The 21874-nt window shown below is 43.6% G+C and overlaps 1 protein-coding gene across 2 annotated transcripts in view; it reads left to right on the forward strand.

The window, feature by feature from the left end:
- SYTL5 (synaptotagmin like 5) overlaps positions 1-21874 on the forward strand; it is a 725724-nt gene that overhangs the window by 503868 nt on the left and 199982 nt on the right. For both annotated transcript variants that reach the window (XM_085622910.1, XM_085622911.1), the window contains one exon: positions 11853-11973. In XM_085622910.1, the coding sequence (XP_085479036.1) occupies positions 11853-11973 (121 nt within the window). The remainder of the gene's footprint in view (positions 1-11852; positions 11974-21874) is intronic.

Consider the following 21874-nt stretch of genomic DNA (forward strand, 5'->3'; position numbering starts at 1 on the left):
TGTTCATTTTTTAAAATAGAAGCCCTGGGGTTGGTGGTCCCCGGGGCAGCGGGGGGGGGCAGTGTGCCCTCTGCAAATATAATTAATAAAAGCCCCGGGAGTGTCAGTCCCCGGGGCTTGGGTGGGCCTTATCAGCCCCTCCACACATTAAAAATAAGAAGCCCCAGGGGGTGGCGGACCCCGGGGCTGCAGGGGGTGCCGTGTGCCCCCCGCAAATATTTATGGAAAGCCCCAGGGGGTGGCGGTCCCCAGGGCTGCGGGGGCCTCCATGGGCCCCCGCAATTACATTTGTGAATGCCCCCGGGACTTGGCCCACCCGGGGGCTAAAGAATAACGAAGCGCGGGAGCCCACGCTTCGTTTTTTAAAAAATATTCTGCCGATTTGTTTTAAAAAAAAAAGCTTTTTTGGGCCCTGTGGGTCCTTGTGGGACCCCCTGAGCAGGCCTAGGGGGTCAGGGTGTTTCTACCCTGCCCCCTTTTCTTTTTTTTGAATTTATTTTTCTGTTTTCTTGTGCCTCGGTTACCGAGGCACAAGATGGCTGCCAACACTTCCTGGTTTGGAGTGTTGACAGCCAATTAGAATGCAGCTCGTGATCGGGAGGATGCGCGGATCCTCCGCGCCTCTAAATATCGAAACTTTTATTTTTGATTTTCTCAACAACTACTGAACGGATTTACACAATTTTTCAGTGAAACCTGCTCTTGCTTCCAAAATCCAAAGCTGATTGCTTTTCAACACGGGGAGGTGCAGGTCAGCAGCTCCCCGTGTGGAAAAGCAATGCCGGCAGTACCGTGGGGGCATTGGGGCTCCCCCGTGGTCCCCAACGGTGAGGCCAGGCCCCGGGGATGGGGTGCTCGGGCCGGAATTGACCACGGGAGAGGGGCCAACACAGCCCTCTTCTCGTTTGTTTTTTGCGCAGCTCTCAGCACGGCACTCGAGTACTTCTTAAGTCTTTCAAACACCGAGGGGTATATTCTGAAGGACACATCACCGAGTTAACGGCACTTTATCGCAATCAAAATGGGGATAAATTTAATGCACCATTCACAAGCAAACAGCCCATATCACCAGTTTACCAGCGATAGCAGCCTCAAAAAGCATAGTCACGGATGACCCCGGCAAATATTGGGAATGAGATGTAGAGTAGGCGTACCTGTGCAAAAAGCAGCGAACACCTCACTTCGCAAGTTTCTTGACCACCGGCAAGATCGTCGAAGAGAGTACAAAACACGCAATAAGGTGTGTTAGTAGCAGGAAGTTTACACCTGCTCTGAGCTGGTGTAAAGTCGGACTACAACATGCAACATGGAAGGGATCCCAGCCCAGAGCCTCACCTGAATGACAACAGATGCAATGGAGCCAACGATTATGCAGCTTGGACACCCAACACTGCTCCGACACCCTCCGCCACCAGCCCCTTGTCCTCCATCCCCCCCCACCCCCACAAACAAATTTGAGAGCAACCATAGGAGATCTGGAACGTAACAAATTGGCTGATGTCACACAATTAGAACATGCATGTGAGGTTGGACAAATAAGAATCTCAGTTATCTATGGATTTACATATAAAACATTTTATTTAAACAAAACAACAAAATAAAAGTAGGTACAGGCATGGCATGTCATCCCTCGACAATTTGTGAATCACAGCCTGCAAGACAAAAAGAAAGATAAGATTGTGCGTCATGCGTCCATCAAAGGAGAGAGAGAGAAAGAGTGAGAGAGAGGAAGAGAGAGAGGAAGACAGAGAAAGAGTGACAGAGAGAGGAAGAGAGAAAGAGTGAGATACAAGGAAGAGAGAGAGAAAGTGAGAAACAGTGTGAGAGAGAGGAAGAGAGAGAGAGAACGCGTGAGATAGAGAGGATGAGAGAGAAAAAGAAAGAATGAGATGGAGAGAGAGAGGAAGAGACAGAGAAAGAGTGTTGACACAGTGGAGAAAATCGTCACAGCTCACCTTTCTGCCACTGGTGTGTCTCCAACCACGTGCCGGGACATAGTGCAGCCCTAAAGTTTAGTCATCTGAAACATAGTATAGAATCAGTAATGGCAGAGTACATACAACTGCACATGCGTAATTCTCTGTTTCGCCCCTACACACACAGGCTGCTGCACCCCATCGACTCCCATTCTCAGAGGTGTCTGTTCACCCTGCGTACTCAGGCTGCTGCACCCCATCAACTCCTGCCACCCAGAGGTGTCTGCCCGCCTCTGTGCACCAAGGCTGCTGTACCTCATCCACTCCCACTGCCCAGAGGTGTCTGCCAGCGGCTGTCCACCCAGGCTGCTGCACCCCATCCACTCCCAGTGCCCGGAGGAGACTGCCCATTCCTGCACACCCAGACTGCTGCACCCCATCCACTCCCACTGCCTAGAGGTGTCTGCCCGCTCCTGTGCACCCAGGTTGCTGCACCCCATCCACTCCCACTGCTCGGAGGTGTCTGTCCGCTCTTGTGCACCCAGGCTGCTGCACACTATCCACTCCCACCGCCCAGAGGTGACTGCCCGCTGCTGCGGAAACAAGCCTCTGCTCACTTTCCGCCACGCCGTTTGTGTAAGAGGGTCAACCACGTGCCGAAACAACCTCCTCAGCCATTGTGTACACGCGGTCAAGCCGAGCCTTCAGAGTGAGTGTTGATTGCCAGGATGGCCACAGGCCTACTAGACAAAACGATAAGATTGTGCGTCATGCGTCCATCAAAGGAGAGGGAAAGAGTGAGAGAGAGAAAGAGAGAAAGAAAGAAAGAGTGAGAGGAAGACAGAGAGAAAGAGAGAAATAGTGTGAGAAAGAGGAAGAGAGAAACAGAGGAAGAGTGAGAGAGAGAGAAAGAGAGAGAGAAAGAGTGAGAGAGAGGAAGAGAGAGAGAAAGAGAGAGAGAAAGAGAGAAACAGTGTGAGAGAGAGGAAGAGAGAGAGAAAGAGTGTGAGGGAGAGAAAGGAAGAGATGGAGAGGGACAGTGAGTGCCCACACTGTGAACAAAACCCTCACAGCTCACCTTTCTGCCACCGGTGTGTCTCCAACCACGTGCCAAGACATTGTGGAGCCCTCAAGCTCACTCATCTGAAACATAGTACAGAATCAGTAATGGCAGAGTACATACGACTGCGCACACCTAAATCGCTGTCCCGCCTTTGTGCATCCAGGCTGCTGCACCCCATCCACTTCCACTGCCCAGAGGTGACTGCCCGCCCCTGCGGACCCAGGCCTCACTGCTCACCTCTCCGTGGACAGGGCAGCCTCTACATCATGCAGCCCTGCTCCGTAGGCCCCCAGTTCTCACATTTGGTGCTGCGTCTTGATTTTACCATGGCAGAGGACATACCAGTGCACCCGTCATCATCGCAGGTTGCACACCCGCTCAGCCCTTGGAGTGCCGTTAACTCTGTGACCAGTGAGGCCACGCCACATGGCGGTAGGCCCCCGCTGTTCGATGGCTCATGTCTACACTGCGGTCCAGCAGTGCACACAAAACCTGACCTGTCCGGACCACTGGGACGGGACATCATCACAGGCTGCACACCCACTCAGATCTTACAGTGCCCCTACCTCAGTGCACCGAAAGTCACTTTCCCGTGGCAGTGTGCCTGTGCCAGCCGCAGTGCAACCGGTGCACCGAGTCTGAAATGGGAATAGCGTGGAGCTTGTGCGCCCGGTCTTTTTTATTGGCAGGGTCACGTGTCCTGTGATGCCTGTGCTTGATGGGTGTGGTGTGGGTGTTAACCAGCCATCAGGGAGTGGCTGGGCTGTACTGACAACTAGACCTGAGAGCAGCAGATCACTACAATGAAAATCTGGGCCATGTAGCATTGTTGCCCCTCCCTGTATGCGTAAGCAGATTGGGCTAGCCTGGCGTATGCCAGTCCTGCGTGAGGCTGTGAACAATGACTCCAGAACTCTGGGGGTGGTTCTGTCCTGGGCTGTATGAGGAATCAACGGATGCGGGTGTCCCTGTTGTAGTGCTGCCGCCACCCAGGCCGCAAGCGCCAATGTGTCACCCTGTGACCCAAGTTCTAAAACATGGCCAACATGGTAGGTAGGGGGAATCACTGACCGTACATTCATCCATATTTCCACACATGAAAGATCGTGCAGATGACATATCTGTGTGGATATGAATGTTTATTGCACATTTAGTGGAGTGTTGCAGCTGTAGCAGTACAGGGCCATGCAAAGCCCAAATTTCCGTTTTTGGCACATGGAGGGCAGCCAATTAGAGCCAAGCTTGTGCTCAGGGTTTTTGCTCCGCTAACATATGTACTTAACCAATCATTCCGCCAATTCCGAAGCACTTATAAATTCACTATATACTCTCCTTGCAGTACTCTAATGATCCAGTCTCTACCTATGTACTTATACAATGACCGAGACAAAGTTACATAACCAAAGTTTTCCCCACTGCCAGAGGTAACATGGTTGCGAGCGCTGTCCACAGCAGAAAGTAATGTGATAGGGGCCAGGGGCAGCATCATGCATACATAAGGAACACATGGACACAGTTAGATAGATAGTGGAACTGGGTATGGGCACGTGCGCTCGGCCCCTTTTTATTACCAGGGTCACATGTCCAGTCTGTGCTGGATGCGAGTGGGGTGAGTGTAAGCCAGCCCTCAGGGAATGGTTGGTTTTTGCAACAAGTACAACAGTAATCATTGGATCACACACAGAGATTCAATCATAAAGGGTCCATGACTTGTGCTGCACTAAGTTAGGGGCACCAGATGTGAAATAATACCCAAAAGATTCTATTGTAAAGGGTCCATGAGTTGTGGTGCACTGAGGTAGGCGCATCAGAAGCATTCAGCGTGTGCACAGCTAGCGATGATGCGTGGTCCGGGAGGGCTGCACTGGTAGCAATGTCTGTTGCCTACTGGACTGCGTCATCTGCATTCGCAACTCGATCTGAATTGTGAGCCCTGCAGTCCGCAATGTAGATGGAAGGCAGTAGTCAGCACAGACATCGAGGAATGCTTTTTGTCACTTCCTCTTGACAAAATCTGAGGACATAGAGTACAATTCTGTCCGCAATTAATAAATCATGTCTCAATGTAAATTTTGAGCTCTGCTGTCCGCAGTGTAGGTAACAAAAGATGAAATATGTATGGAATACATTGTTGAAATGTCTAGGTTTCGGGGACGTTATAGTTAGTTGCCTTCTGGACTCTGAAATTAATTAATCAAAACTGAATTTGAACTGTGAGCTCTGTTGGCCACAGTGTAGACTGCCATTCAGTGTTCCTTTGGACTTGCAAAATGAATTTGGTCAGTGTATTAAAGCTATAATTGATATCAAAAAAGTTCTTGAAGAAAGGATATTAACAGGATATTGTGTAGGTTTCAGGGACATTGTAGTTAGTTGCCTACTGGACTCTGTAATTAATTAATCAAGACTCAATTTTAATTGTGAGCCGTGCTGACCGCGTAGGCCAGAGGCAGCGGTCAGCAAGGGCCCACAGCCAAGTAGCATTGAGTTGAGCTGCACAGTTAGTGGCATCAGAAGCATTCAGTGTGTGTGGAGCCTGCGAGGATGTGTGGTCCGGGTGGGCCGCACTAGTAGCAATGTCTTTTGTCTAATGAATTCTGCCTTAATAAGGCTACGTGGCGATGACTTGTGGTGCACTGAGTTAGTGGTACCTCTGGCGCTCAGCGTGTACGCAGTCTGCGATGATGCGTGGTCCGGGCGGGCCGCACTGGGAGCAATGTGTCTTGCCTACTGGACTGCATCATCTGCAATCGCGACTCCATCTGAATTGTGAGCCCTGCTATCCGCAGTGTAGATCAAAGGCAGTAGTGTGTACAGACATAACTCTGCGGTGCTGTGCCGCTGTGTTCACAGGGGGCCTGCGTCAAGGAGGCCCGCTGTCAGGGCGGCAGACACGTGGCAGGGTGAGGTCCGCGGCTCTGGTGGACGCGTTGGCCTTCACACAAGTGAACTATGCCCAGAGCCCAGGCCTATTTATTCACACTTCTACGCTGGAGTGGCGTGCGTTGGACCAGCCCACTGCACTTCCGCTTACAAGGGACGACGACATAGGTACATGACTGAGATCTTCCCCACTGCCTGTATGGTTGCGTCCACTGTCCAAAACACTACAAGCACCAGCAGTATATGTACACATGGAGAGGTTTGTGCTCTGCATAGTGAGGTCTGTCCAGCACATCGCCGCTACACTTGGTATTGTGTGCATTATTATTAGTAGGTGACTTGCGTCCTTCACACATGTTTGGTTGCCACATCTCGCAACATTCAGCTATTGTGTGGCTGAGGGGCCATGCCATTTTTGGAAGGTCCGCTGTTCTGTTGTGCGCTGCCTCGGTGATAGTAGGGGGGTCCGGGGGGAGGTCCTGAGGGTGGTGGCAGTGGGTTTTGTGGCCTTCTTGGGTGTCGGAAGTGCATGATCAGTAGCTCTATGACATGTGTTGGTCTTCAGATGTGATTCTGGGCTGGGCTCCCTTTCACACTGTAGGTAGTCGTCCTACTTTACACCAGTAAAGGCAGATGTTACATTCCTACTGCTAACGCAGCTTATCACTTGTTTTTGGATTGCACCGCAGATTTGGCTGCTCGTTGAAAATATCGGGAAGTGGTTTTTCGTTTTATTTTTGCACAGGAACGCCTACTCTGCATATTATTAGCATTAGTTGTTGCTCTCATTTGTGGCGATTTTTTTTTGCAGAAGCTATTGCTGGAAAACTGGCGATATCGGTTGTTTTCACCAGGTTGAGAATAAAATGATAATTTAAAATCACTGAAAAAACTATAGGTTTAAGGAACATTATAATTAGAAATTAGCATTTGGAAAACCTTTGTAATTCACTGAAAAAACCATAGGTTTAAGGGACGTTATAGTTAGAAATGAGCATTTAAAAAACCTTTGAAATTCACTGAAAAAACCATAGGTTTCAGGGACGTTATAGTTAGTTGGACATTTCACTCGTACAAAACCAGAGAAATTCGAACGTTATAGTTAGTAGAGCTAACTATAACTCACGCGCCCGCAATGCACTGCTGATGATGTCACATATTACATCACTCATGACATGGTCAGTGACATCACTGATGACATCTCAAATGACATCACTCATGACATCACTCATGACATAATCCACGTGATAATCTGATGCACCTCCTCACACCTAAATATAACCTTTGATACACCCACTCTAAAATACAGACTATCATTTTTGAAACTATAGACAAATCAATAGCAGTTACTATATACCCACTGACTAATTCCTAGCTCTACACACACATTCATTTATTCACCCATGCAGTTACTCATATAGGCAGTCACTCATCAATACAGCACTATTAAAAGTACTCATACACCTATACAAACACTCATACACCGTCACTCATCCATAGAGTTATTGACACTAAGCCTGGGCAAAGCACTACGCTACGTTCGCGTAGTTTGCGAAGTTCGCGCTACTTCGCGCTACGCAATTTGCACGTAGCACAGTGCAAACACGCGTAGCATAGTGTTGCGTAGTGCTGCGGTCATTTTTTGCTTGCTCGCGGTCATCAACGTCAAGTTGGCGACCGCAAGCAAGCAAAATGACATCCTGGCGAGACTTTTTCCTTGCTCGCGATCAGCAACATCAAGTTGGCGATCGCGAGCATGGAAAATAAACCTCCCGGCGAGATTTCCAACGCGAGGAGGTCAGGTTTCTCATTGCGAGTGGTCGCGTATGCTCGCGACCGCTCGCGATGAGAAACTACCAGTTCGCGTTGAGAAAGCTGCAGCTCGAGTAAAAATCTACTCGAGCAGCAGAAAACTACAGCTAGCACTGTGCAAGATGCCGTTTTCAATGATTGCACAGTGCCGGTTGCTTGTCCGCACTGTGCAATCATTGAAAACGACATCTTGCACAGTGCGAACAAGGTACTATGCAGTTCGCGAAGTGCTACGCGTAGCTCGCGTAGTGCGAAGTGCACTTTGCGTAGCTACGTGAAGCGCTACTTCGCGAACTACGCCCAGGGTTAATTGACACACCTAGCTAGTCATGTAAAGAATCAATAACACTGCCATTTACTCACCTATACAGTTATACATTCACTATCTAACCTATTCATACAGTTACTAACATATACTTACTCTCTTATACAATCACTGACACAAGCACACACTCATTTATACAGCCACTCTCACAATTACTTACTCTCACATATAGTCATTTATATCCTCCAACACTCACATATACTGCCTTTCACATATGTAGTTACTCACACATATACCAGTGAGACATACGTTCACTCACCAACACACTGATACACACACTCACTCACCTATATATATAGTGTATATGTGGTGAGGAACTCCTTCTCAAAAGTAGATCCAGAGAAAATAACGGCACTCAGAGGGGCTTCAAAATCAGGATGTGAGTTTTATTCCACCAAAAGAAATTATCGGCACAAGCATCTACGCGTTTCGGCGTTGAGCCTTTGTCACGACGCTGACAGCATGTTACCAAGCAACATATATACGTTGAAATGTTACTCATAGAAAACGGGTGTCTATTCTCATACAAACTTTGAACTCTACCTTGGCGGCCATCTTATAATGGCAGAGGTTACCAGTTTGTTTAAATAAACTCCATTGGTAACAAAGGAAATCTATATACAAATACAACAATATAAACCAATGAAATGCAAAAATCATGATTTAAATGATATGTAACAATCGTTCTTGACATAATTTATTAACCCTCTCACAGAACAACTTGTTTTTCTCAGTGGACTCAATATCTAATACAAAGTCTGTGCCTTTCGCCAATATGTTCCGAGATTAAATACAACAGAAAATAATGTTGAGAAAAGTGCACACTGCATATTTCCGTTGTACATAATAACAGTTCCTGCACAATTTGAGCAATAATCTAGCAGTTAATTCCTAGATATTATACAATTGAATGTACATGAATAGTACAATATGCACCTTGTTTCTCAATGAATAAATGTATACATAAAAACCAAATAGTGAAGAAAATCTAAGTAAAAAAAAGAATCTTTAATGAAAAGCTTTTTTTTGTATATGCATCGCTATAAATACTCCAGATCACTCAGTGGTCTGCTCTATTTGAAGAGCCAAAGGATACTGCCCCATTGGGCATAAGAATCTAGCCCCAGTGGGCAATGGCAAATCATCAAAGCGGATACATGTCCCCATAATGAATTTTGGAACACACTAGACTACTCCTATCACTGAGTTGAAAGCAAAAAACAAAAATCATAAAAAGAAAACAAGAGATATTTCAGCTCCCATCAGTGGACCGGAACTCAGACGCCCGTGGAACAGGAACATCTGATCAGGCCCTAAAAAGAATTACACAAAAAGAATGAATAATCAGAAATGCAGTGATTTATAACAAAGTATGCCACCCAATTTACAAATACTGTCTATTCTAAAAACGTTTACAGCCCTGGTAACCATGTGAGTTAAAAACAATTAAAATAACAAGAACATAGAAAACAAGGACCGATGGTTATATCTTTACAGGTAGGTATAGATCTCTTCATCAACATTCATCCCTACCGGTTCTTTTGTATTTAGGCGGAGGATATATCTGCACTCTAACATTCGGAGTGCCTTCTCTCTGTCACCACCTCTCTTGTTGCTTTCTCACTGATCAATTACCATATACTGTAGTAGTGTGGAATTGCAATTGGGCTGTGTTTGAAAATGCCTTGCTACAGGGTATGTTTCGTCCACGTTCTTAATAGCCCTGATGTGTTGTAAAATTATTATATGCATTTGTAAAAAAGTGCTACCAACATGCCTTTTGTTACAGGGGCATATAAGAATGTATACCGCATAGTTTTGATCTGCAGTTCAGAGATTTGTTTATAGAGATCTTTTCCCCTAGATTCATACATATACTGGTGGCATTCAAACCTTGTGTACAGGCTTTGCACCTGCTACACTTCTTAAAGCCCTTGGTTGTTTCAGTCAGATGGCTTTTTCTGGCATTTGATTTTTAACCATAGAATCCCTGATAGATGTTGTTCTCCTATAGGATCTAATGTGGGATCTAATCTCAGTAAGTGCCAATGTGACTGTAAGATCTTTCTTACTTGATTGTGGGCTGTGCTGTATGTAGTGATGAATCTACATGGATCAGTCTGATTGTTAGATGTTTTTACCACTCGTCTGTCAGTGCTGGTGGTCTCAGAGATGACGTATTGTTATCATTTGAGCACAGTGTGTTATTTGATGTATTTACTTTGCTGACACAATAACATTTTAATTACTGATTTATGAATTTTTCATTAGGCAGTTCTGTTGGCATGCCAAAAAGATCATACCTTTCACTAAACGCTGTGGTGCCTTCATTTGGTTTACTTTGCCTTCATGATAGCATGTTGCATTTTGCAGATTTCTTTTGTTTACAAAGTGCGCACACATAGGTTTGGCAAAGCAGAAATGTAAAATACTAGCCCTTTGTTAAACATTTCTACTAACCAGCTATTCAATATGTTCAATATGTTGCTGTTTGTGCATTTTAACTTCACCATGTACCACGCAAGCCTCGCTTTCTGACTCTTTTTCATATCCCTTTTGAGGTTCGATCTTAACTTTTCTATTGCAGTCTCTTCCGCAAGATGGCCCTACTCCAAGCTTCCATACGGTTGTTCCCCCAGTACCGATGGGGGTATGACAAACAAATCCCGCCTACCATTATCAGACACTTCCCCATCAGCTTTGCCAATGCCCTTTATTTCCAGATTGCTTTCCTCAAACAGCTGTTTCTCTGTATTTATTTGCAAAAGAAGTGCTTTGCAGTTTAGCATGCCCATATTTGCAGAGCCTGTCATATTTGAATAAAATACTGACAGATAAACATGAAAGGTACATAGTCTGTGTAGAGAGCGGAGCTCTGCTCTGAGTGTGTGCCTACTGGTTAGGCAGGAGCTCAGTTATGATAGCCCTGAGTGGGGCTCTTGACATGTATGTTCTGCCATTTCAGCTTGGTTGTGCCATGAGTTTGGATTTAATCTGTGCTATCCTGACCATGCAACCATATTGAAGTGGGCTCTCTACTAGACAGGATAAGGATTTAGAAATTGTGCTCTGCATGCTGTGATATAGTTCTGGGTGCATGTTAATAGGTGCATGGACAAAAATGGGCTGCAGGATCGTGTCCATCATAGAGCTGTTATAGAGGAACTATCTAGCTTTTTTGACTAAACAAATCAATATTCTAGAAACACTCACAAAAATCTATTTCAAGAAGTCCAAAATAGTTGATCCCTAATATACTGAACTAGTTACTCACAAACTGGCACATTTGTGCGTGGTCACCAACAATTTGCAGTTCATTTCACACTCTGGTCATACCCCTTCTAGCCCTTCCTCTATTAAATATAACTATAAAGTAGCTAGTTGTCAAATTATGAAAATTGTCCTAACGAGATGCACCACAAATGTTGGCTTTCTTTTTGGCTTTTAAGGTTTTTTAAGACATCACCTCGAATTTTACAACCGAATGACATTGTTTCCATTTACTTTTCACATTGCTCAGATACTTTTCAACATATAATTATCTGGAAAATAATGTATTAATATTGCAGGATCTGCCTTTGAAGTGTGTGATTCAGAGATGCATTCCATCTTGAGTAGCAAGCAAGATGATTCAGTGAATTAAATACACTTTGATGACATCTGTGCCCAGCATGTCAGAATTCAGGATCTCAGCAAAGCCAATTCAGCCTTTCCTCCTTTGGAGGTTTATACATTGGGTGCTATTTCATGCTGTACTAATATTTACAGGTCTTAAAGATGGCTGCACTGTGGCATGAAGCACTGTTTTAGATATCATTGTAATATATTTTCATGCATGTGGTTCCTTGTACAGGAAAATGGATTTGAAAATGGTTGGGTTGTCCCTTCAAGTGATGAAAGTCTACCTGAAGCTTTCTCATCGAAGAGAAATCGAAGGAAAACATCCACAACACCATCCATAGCAGTATCTTCCGGTAAGCGTCTACTTGATTCCCAAGAAGAATTAACTGATATCCACAGTGTAACTGGTATCACCATGTCAAATGCTGATCTCGGAGTTTAGTAAACGCAACAAGATAATGGACAGAGTGATGAAACTTCTCAACTGCTCACCCCTAGTCAAGAGATCTGGGTTTAATCCATTGTTCTTTTGCTCACTTTGCCACCCCAGTTTGGACCCTGCCAGATGCAAATCAGTTTTGTCCCTGCACCTCATGGGAACAGTCCAGACCGAACTGCTAGGCCAGGTCCTCCCTAGATCGGAAACAAACATCCTGGGACCGGTTTCGTGGTATCACCCTTCATCAGCCAGGCTAGCTTGAATCCAGTGGCACAATGAGCAAGGGATCTATCTCAAAGCTTAGACAGCTTTGAGAGCATGAAATGGCTTTACAATTTATAATTCACAGCACTATATAGTCCTTTTTAGGTCTAACTGCAGACAGCTTTGTATGTTATCTGCAAAAGCTTATGCCATTACTTTAAAAAAATAACAAACAGAAGTAAGTATATAAAGAGAGTGGGCTTTCAATCTGTCATGTCAGCCATTGACTTACCTGAATTTTCCTTAGGTTGCTATTGCTTGAAGGGGCTGTCCATCAAGCCCACAGCATTTTGACAGATGTTTACATTAACCCATTGTGCTCCCATTATGGATCTGGTGAGAGGGCATAAAGTAGTTCTTGCAGCTGTTACATTGCTTGATAAAGCATTCCTGTCTCCCTCTTCTTGTGCTTCCCCCCGCCTCCTCTCTCCCGTCTTCTCCCCAGAGCCCCCAGGGTCTCCTCTGATTTTTATGCGTCTGGGCTCTCCTTTCCATACAGAGCACTGGGCTTCTACAACAGGGTGTGGCTTCTAGGCATGCCAGTGGATTGTTCCCTTAAAGGTAGAGTTTAGTGTCCCTAAGGGGAACGACTAATTGTTGTCCCTAGCAAACACATTTGGTGGCCCCCGGTAGCTTTCCTGCTGCCATCGCCAGGTCACTGTAGACGTTCAGCACACAAAGCGGCTTCTCTGATGCTGTTGTCGTGCAACTACTAAGATTCAGCATGACCAGTACCTCTCCTGCTCCTGGTGCCAGGATGCTGCTGAGATAAAAAATTATTTTACTCTATGGCTTAGTCAAATATCTGAAAAAACAAGCCAGACCTTTACGATTTGCCATTGGTTGTTAGATTTGGATTAATGGATGCTACTTGCTTTATCTGGAGAAATAAGAATCAGGATGTTAAGTCTGCAGTGTGTAATTGATAACTTTGAGTTACCTTTGAGTTTGGTGGAGCGACAGAAGAAGGCAGATGAAATGCCCAAGTTTAGCTTTAAAAACTTGTTAATATGACATCTGTTAACATTGGTGGTGTGTGTAAAACAATATGATGTTCCTCCACCACAATTGAAGGAAGACCGTAAGCTGTAACAGCCTGAGTGTGTCCCTTAGCAGTGTCAGTGCACTTTTTGACTCTGACAAGTTGTTTATTAGCTCTTTCTTATAACTCCATAGAAGAATGTATTGTATCTATTTAAAGGTGTGGTGAAATGTAAAAAGCCTGTATTCAAAAGTCTCACACTATAACAACTGACAATGCATGTTTTTTTGTATGTTTGCTACAAAATTGCACAAATAAACACAGATCAAGGGGAATCCAACTTGGCAAGACTGTAAACAATGGTTTGCAGAAGGAACGGTCAGGTCTGGACACATGTTGTGTTGAATACATAGAACCATGCGGTCCTACAAATGTGATAAGCAAGATTATTCTAAAGTGGTCAAGGTCGGAATGAGTGCTTAGATATCTGTAGGTGTGTTGCTGTTTATGCATACGTACATGTAAGTGTGATCTTTTCCAGTATTTACATGGGTGTTCTTTGTCAATGTGCACGCCCTATCCAAAAGCCAAACCTAATTTGTGGGACAGAGCTGTGTGCAAGCTGAGTTCAATTGTTCCTTGAATTGGGGTTCTCAGACAGTTTGTGTTCTGTGCCTCACCATACCTTGTGATCATTTCTACCCTTATTGTAAGCAGCCATTTTACACATGTAGAAATTGACACCTAGGAACCAAATCGAGCATGCAACTTATTTTTTTTCCTGGACATATCGGTGATGTCATCCACATCACTACACATGAAACTTTAATCCTTCCACCCTGTGCCTGGTGGAGCAAAAACACGTATGTTCTGAGTGCAGCTATCATATGTTGACTTGAGGATCAACAAGACATGCCCTAAATGTCTACCATTAAGAAAAGACTCCTCACACATTCCTGCATATCCCCACTAGCTTTATTATAAATATTTTAAAAATTGCCTCTTCTGACAAGTTATTTTTGCAAACTATTCAGGGTTACGCTAATGGATGCTTCCCTAAGGCATCCTACAACGTCAGTTCACATCTACTACCATGGGATAAATTTACTTATGAAATTGAGTCAGTTTCACCCACTGCCTTTTCCTCTAAAAATCCTGCCAACTTTGTATGTACGGCTATTGCACTGAGTCAGTGCTATGGATTCCAATCGCATCCCCATGTTTTTTAAGTAATATGTGCCCATGTTTTTCAAGTAATATGTGGAAAAATACTTTTTGTTTTCATTCAGCCTAAAGATGAGGAGGATATGCATTGTCCCTTAAAGTAGCCTTGCACCACTAGTACTGCTAATGATACCTTTCATGCCACTATTGGCATTACTAATAATATATCTATTGGGTTTTCTTAACAATAATTGTAGTACCGACATGCATAGTGCAACTACTTCTACAAGTAAATGTGATCTTAGTACTACTGCTGTTAGTAGTGCAACAAGCATGTGCTGCTACTACTTGTGCCAGAACCGCTTCTTCTGTTATACTGGTACTACATTTGGTGCATCAAATGCTTCTCCGAGTACTAGTATGGCTTAAAGAACTACGGGGCATATTATCAAGGGCTAAAAAAGAGGAGATAATGTTTTCGTCCTATTAACAAGAGGGTGATAACATGCATTAGAGCATGTTAGCACCCATTTACTCGACACCTCCCTTTGCATCTCTAATGAGATGCAAAGTGGGCGTCACTGGGCAGAACAACCTTGTAAATATCGCTGATGTGCACATCGCGATATTTGCAAGGAAGCCCAGGCATTTTTGCAGACGTTAGTTTTTGGCAAAGACCGCGGTTTTCACCAAAAACTAACGTCTGCAAAAATGATCAATTACCTATACTTTATATTGGAGGTGGATTATGCTGATACGACCACAGGGTCGTATCAGCAAGGTTATCGCCGTTTTCCATGGAAAACAACGCTATCGTAGGAATAATTATCGCCATTGCGCTATGCGTTGTTAATACAGCGCTAGCATGGCGATAATTATCTGCGATAGCCGGCGATAACAATTCTCATGAACAGAACGGCCAGCGATAATTATCGCTGGCCGTTGATAATATGCCCCTACTACTGCTAATGCAAGTTCTACAGTTATTAGTACTATTGCCATCACATCTACTGACCCGACTACTCGTCGTACTTCTGCTGCTTCAGATACTTTTACTGCTTCACGTACAGCTTGGACTTACAACAAGTATTGCTATTACTAGTGGTACACTAGAGCTAGTTCCAGTGCTATAACCAAAACTGAAACTAAGGACAGTTCTACTGACCCTATTATTTGAACTAATATTAATAAATCTATAACACATATTCACAGGGAGGGATTCCTTCTTTTTGCTAAGTCTTTCCACTAAATCTGTGAAAAGATAAATTAATGAATAAGTACATTGACACTGCTTAAAATTTAAATGAAGTGCTGGGGCCCACAGTGGTGCTCAAAAGCCTGTGGCTGGCACTGTTGAATATCATCATCATGAGTACCAAGGCTGTGTAGTCTTGATTCCACCTGATGACTCTTTTATCCACCACTGGACACTCCCTGCCCCTTTATCTCACTCTTGCAGGTTCCAAATTTCTCCCTTTGTCACAGTTTTCCATCTTTCTCCTCCTTCTTCTTTGCCGCTTGTGAGTTTCCCTCTCTCGCTCTGTGTCAATGTCTGATAAGAACAAAATAAGTGCCGGTCCCCAAAAGTGAGCGCCAGTGGGCCACACCTGCAACTGTCGGCTCAACCTAAGCACTGGTTATGTATAGGTTATTCAAGAAAATGCCCTTGGTTTATACCCTAATGCATGAATTTAAACTTGAGTTGAACACATTTGTGTTATACTTTCAGTACAAATGTAATGATAGCCATACTAATGTTGATCCATTTTACAAATATATTTTATACATCTGCAGCCATACTTTACTACCTCGTATGGTTGCAGACTAATGTGTTTCAGTAATTCACAAAAGTGACAGTCACTTATTTTCACAAGTAGTCTTGGAAAACGTTTATGGTTTCCTAAGTAGGTCGATGTTGAGGCAGTTCAACGTGACTATGTGTACATAATGTACCATTATTCATGTGAAAGTGCAGAAGTATTGGTGCAATTGCACTTTCTTCCCCCTGCAGAAAAATGTGTTTGAGTGTGGAGAAACCGCTTCTTCTCCACTGCTAGGAATTTTAGGGATTTTTCATCCACAGACTCACTTTGGAAAATGGTATAGCCATGCCCTTCGCAGGAGTAAATTTAACGCGGTTTCCGCTGTGGAAATTGATCATGTGGAGGTTTGTGAAGACCCACTATCTCTTAAGTGATAGGAGACACACTGCTGAGTAATATTACACTGTAGCAGGGTGATATTACAAATCGGTAATTTGAATGAAGAGTACAAAGCCATCTTTTGCGAATTCCTTCCAGTGCTTAATTTGAGACGGTGGCACTTAATTGTCAACACCAGCGCTTGTGGCGCTTTGTAGCTAATTTAGAGATGCCCACAACAGCAGTCAATTATTAATTTAATATACATTAAAAATGACTATTGACTGCAAAACAAGCCATTTCTATAGCACTGGGTCCTGAAATAATCCAAATTGTCACACAGATAGGAGTGTGATGGTTAGTAGTTGTGTTGTTGCTCTCACTGGCAGCGCTGGCATGGGCAAAGGGGGAGTAAGATGCAGTGATCTCCTGACGAGAGCCCTGGCACTTATTTGTTCAGAAATTAAGCACTGCCTTTACCCTTCAATCAAGCTGATATTCAGTAAGTTAAACTTGTGTACATCAGAATTTAGGTGCACATTCACACAGTCATCTTACCTTAGAGTTTGGAATATGTTCTTCGTAATGTGATAGTAGACCATTCTTCTTAGGGTTTGCAGCAACAAGATACAAGTGTGCCGATGTTAATCTGATGATACAACAGGGCTATAGGTATAAATATCGCAGCAGGTGCAGTGGCACCGGGGAAGTGAGTTGTGAGGGGCCTACTGTTTATGACCGTCATATCAGTAGATGGGGGGCTTGTTTTTCTTGCTTGCATCACGTCCTGAAACCACCCTGCTACGCAACTATTATACATGGGCCATTACGTACAGCATGGGAGAAGGAGCTTTCTGTTCCAATATAATGGCATTTAAAAAAAAAAAAAGACACATATCATGGCTGCATCATTTACATTCAGTTATCATTTTCTGCTTGTTCATGTCTGTTTGACGCATCATTTACCGCCTGCGAGGAGATGTGCTTGCGGCGTCTGGCGCTGTTTCTCATGCTAAGGCACTCAGAGCCGCTTAGCTTCAGGCCTTCCTCGTCGTGCCGCCCTGAAAAAAAAATGAACCACAAGCATTATGGGGATTATGGGGAGCGCAGCTCAGGCCTCCCACAGCGCTAATCATAGAGCGCTTTTTGCACCTCACCACAGTGGCGTAACAAAATCCCCCACAGGCCCGCAGTGCCAGGGGCCCCCTGATAATAGGGGCCCCCTGCACGGGCAGGGGCTAAGAGCTCCCGACTGGGCCCCGAAGATGGCGGGGGGCCTCCAAGTACTTTGCAGGGGAGCCCCCTCAAGTTTTGTCACACCACTGCCTCACCCTTTTACTTCTAAGAAACAGAAATGTCATCAGCGAGGACCTGTGACCGGGAAGAGTCGTTCTTTCAGATTACTTGAGTTCTTGTGAAAACTGAACTTTTGATGTTTCATTAGCACATGAAATAAACTTACTTCGATCTGATTTTACTACACCGAGTTGGGATTTGGTCGTAGCTCTCGGCTTTCTGAGCTCTTCTGAATGAAGTCATATATTTTACCTCACCATAGCTCCATTTTCTTGCAAAGGTTTTACATATAGTTTGCATCTTGTTATCAAAGGAATTTTTGCTTCCTTGTGCTAATCTTCTTCAATCAACAGCTCCTCTTGCTGATAAGAAAGCTCTGTGGACAAGTGCCCCTCCCAGAACTGGATTACTTTCTGGTTATCTTTATTACACCAAGGGACATATTTATCAAAAAATCACGCAACGCAGTGCAGCAAGACACCTCAACCTGTTGGAGAGGGCAGGAAATCTTGCCCACTTAGAAATGGGAACTCAATGTTATTTGACTTACTGTTTTTGCTTTTATGGCTTTCTTGACACCAATTTTCTTTTTCAGCCTGAGGCTGTGGCTCCTAACCACTTTCCCATTTCTCCAACTAACAGCCATGTATTCTTTCTGTATCCTTGATGACCTACACTCAACTCTTTGAACTGCACAGTGTTGAAGTACATTACCTGTAACCTGTGAAATTTCAAAACAAGTTTAAAGACATGAAAAAATAAAGGTATTTTTAGAACCTTGAGATCAGAATCAGTAGTTACATATGTTGGCTTCTGGTTTTAGTCAGAAGAAAGGACAAGAGAAGGGCTTGATAATTATATGCAAATTGGGGTAGTAATCGGTTTGGCTGCATAGTTTCTGTATCTACTGTTGCTCATAGGAATTTATTGTTGAATGTTATGGTCTGGTGGAGGAGAAATTAGGTTTTATTGTACTAAACCAATAAGAGTGACAGTAGAATTATTGACACAATCACCATCTTAAGATAATGGCATTCATGATACTTGCATGTTCCCAACCAAGTTTTCCCCATTCCAAGCTTCGCATAGAATTTGAATTTCTGAAACACTCCACATGGCGGCATCGAGTGGAGTTTTTCCTCTCTAGTTGACGAGCACGGGTGAGGAAAATATTGCTCTAGACCACCTCCCGGCTAGATTTCTCACTGCGGGCAGGTTGCTACCACTCCCGTTGAGAAACCTTCCGCTAGCATTGTGGAAGCTGCCACTCGAGTAGAACATTTACTTGCGCGGCAGAAGGAAGCTGCGCCCTATTGCGCTGTGCGTGGTGCCATTTGCGCTGATTTTACAGTGCAGGACAAATGCCTGGCGCTAAAAATCAGTGTGGGCAGCTCTACTTACCTCACTCCAATGCTTGTTGAACTCTGCAGAGCGTGGTGGAGTTCTTTTGTCATGGAACTCTGCGAACTCCGCCCAGGTCTACTGCTAAGCCAAACTAAACAAACATGTGTAAGGCAAATAGGTCTGCTTTTTGTTAGGGAAAGTATTTTCAATATTTGGCGAACACTATATATTGCCTCCACTATTCTAGGAAGGAAATCACATAGTGAAACAACATCTTGGGTTACAGCAAAATAGTCGCTGGGTGTCGGGCCTTTTTCCCCAACAGACTGCTTTACCAGAGTTAAGTAGTACCCTCAAAGAGTGTTATGAAAGGGGGCAGAAGGTGGAGTAAGTGTTGTAAATCATGTTATATCACAATGGGTCAGTTCATCAAATTCTGCAACCAGTGGAACACTGAAGTGCTGTCTTCCAAGGACAAAAGGAGCACTTTAGATACTGTATTCAACTGTTTTAATTGATTAATTTACTTCATTCTTGTCATAACACAAAAAAAGGCCAACAAATGTTTCACAGCTACCAGTTTGCTTCTTCTGGGACAATCATTTTAAAGATATGATCAGAATCATAAAAGTACGTCTGTAAATCATTCCATAATGTGTAGTCTTAAACCACAGTAACAGACCAATGATTCCTTCATTCTCTGAATAGAGTTTATGGCATATTGCCCAAATACATCCAACCACACTGAGAAAAAAAACTGGTCCTGCTACGACATGAGACTGCACATTACAGAATGATTCAAAAAGCTACTTTGACGATTCTGATCATATCTATAAAACCATTGGTCCTGAAGACGCAATGTGGCAGTTGTGATTCACATATTGGCCTTTTTTGAAAATATGGCAAGAATAAAGTACATGAATTTATTTAAAATGTAAATACAGTTTCAGAAGCCCTCATTTCTGTCCTTAAGTTGAAATATGCCTTCAAGAAAATCCTTCCCATTACGATTTGGAATCTAAAGGTCCACTAAGAAATGGTGAATTGCCTGGGGATTGGTAATTCTAGGCTAAATTCCCCCAGCAGTTCCTTATTTTGATTCAAAGTTCATCCAGAGTTTCGGCAGCCAGATAAAGTGGATGAAAGTAAACTGATCCTGGGCCACAACGAAATGAATTGGCCACTCTGAGAGAGAGCTCAAGTGAACAAAAAAGTTGTTAACACAATGTATAATAGCAATGAAGAATTACAAATAAACGTGTAAGGGGAATTAGTGAATATCCCAGTGTTTTTATGATGGGCCAAGGCAACCAGACAGCATGCCTTTCCTATACAAAAACGCCATAAGGCATACATTTAAATATGTGTCAGCAGAGTAAGTACATCAGAGAGCACACAGTGGTTCTAGTCTGCTTTATACCCATCGCCAAGATATATACAAATGGTACAGTCCAAACATCAACAAAATGCCATGGCCTTGATGGACCTCCCATCCAAGCAATGGCATTTCATGAAAAACCGTGACAGACAGTGGTTAAAGAATGCAACCCAAAGCCTTCTGTCTCGTTGTACTAGTTATTGAACTTTTTTCAAGCATTAATAAAATGAGGTTTTCATAACTACTAAGGCGGCCTCTTGCAATATCTCAAAGTTAGATTTCCAACTGGCTTCTTATAGAAATAGGTGTTAGTGCATTTTATGTAGTAGAAAGCACTCTATAGAGTGGTAAACTTTCTAAAGATGAGAGTGACCTGTTCAAGCTGTCCACATTTTATCTGCCGAGTCTGCACAAGGATTACGGCCACTTCATTCAGCTAACCTCAGAGGGCGCTGCCCCAGGAATGTCGGGCATGAGACTTAGGTCTGGATGCCTCAGACCATTGCCACACGTCAGGCTTTGTGTACTGCCTTTAATACACATTTGGCAATAACAGCGGTGACTTGTTAACTTGTCTGCAAACAACCACAGTTTGTGATTACTGTAGAAAGAACTTCTTTGCTAAAGATATTTTTCTCTTCTTTGTGTCATTGTGTAAATAGTGTAGACCAATGGAAAGTAAATATTGGCTGAAATCCTGCCGTTAATAGACAATACATACACAAGTGTGCATACACTATTTAAATGTAAATAAAAGTGGCTGGGGAAACAGAATCTGTAGGTGAACCTATTACCTTAGTCCTGTTGAACTATTCGCCCAGATGCGTGTTTTTTTAAAATGTACTTGTTGGTATTTTTCTCAAAATATTTTCAAGTAGGCAAACAATATTCTGTTTTTCATCTGTTTCTAAAACAAAATGCTTAATCATTTTACTTAGCAAAAGGTCCTTTGCTGCTGCTTGTTTAATGGTTGTATAAAAAGCACCCCTCAATTCGTCAAATGATCTGTCCTAAGTTAACAGAATTCATCTGCCGTGAACAGCTAGTGGAGTGATATGGTTGTTCTTGAACTTGTACTCATTAGCCAGACAGCCTTTTACATTGGTCTATAGTGAATGGCAAGGTAGAGATGGAATACAGGATGTATTCCCTCACTACTTTATGAACATGAGAAAGGACGAGTGGAGTGATTTTTTAATAAATACTTTTTAGCAGTTTTAAAAAAAACAAGCACAGACAAAATATG

This window comes from Triturus cristatus, chromosome 8 (assembly GCF_964204655.1).
Source record: "Triturus cristatus chromosome 8, aTriCri1.1, whole genome shotgun sequence".
Taxonomy (NCBI): Eukaryota; Metazoa; Chordata; class Amphibia; order Caudata; family Salamandridae; genus Triturus; species Triturus cristatus.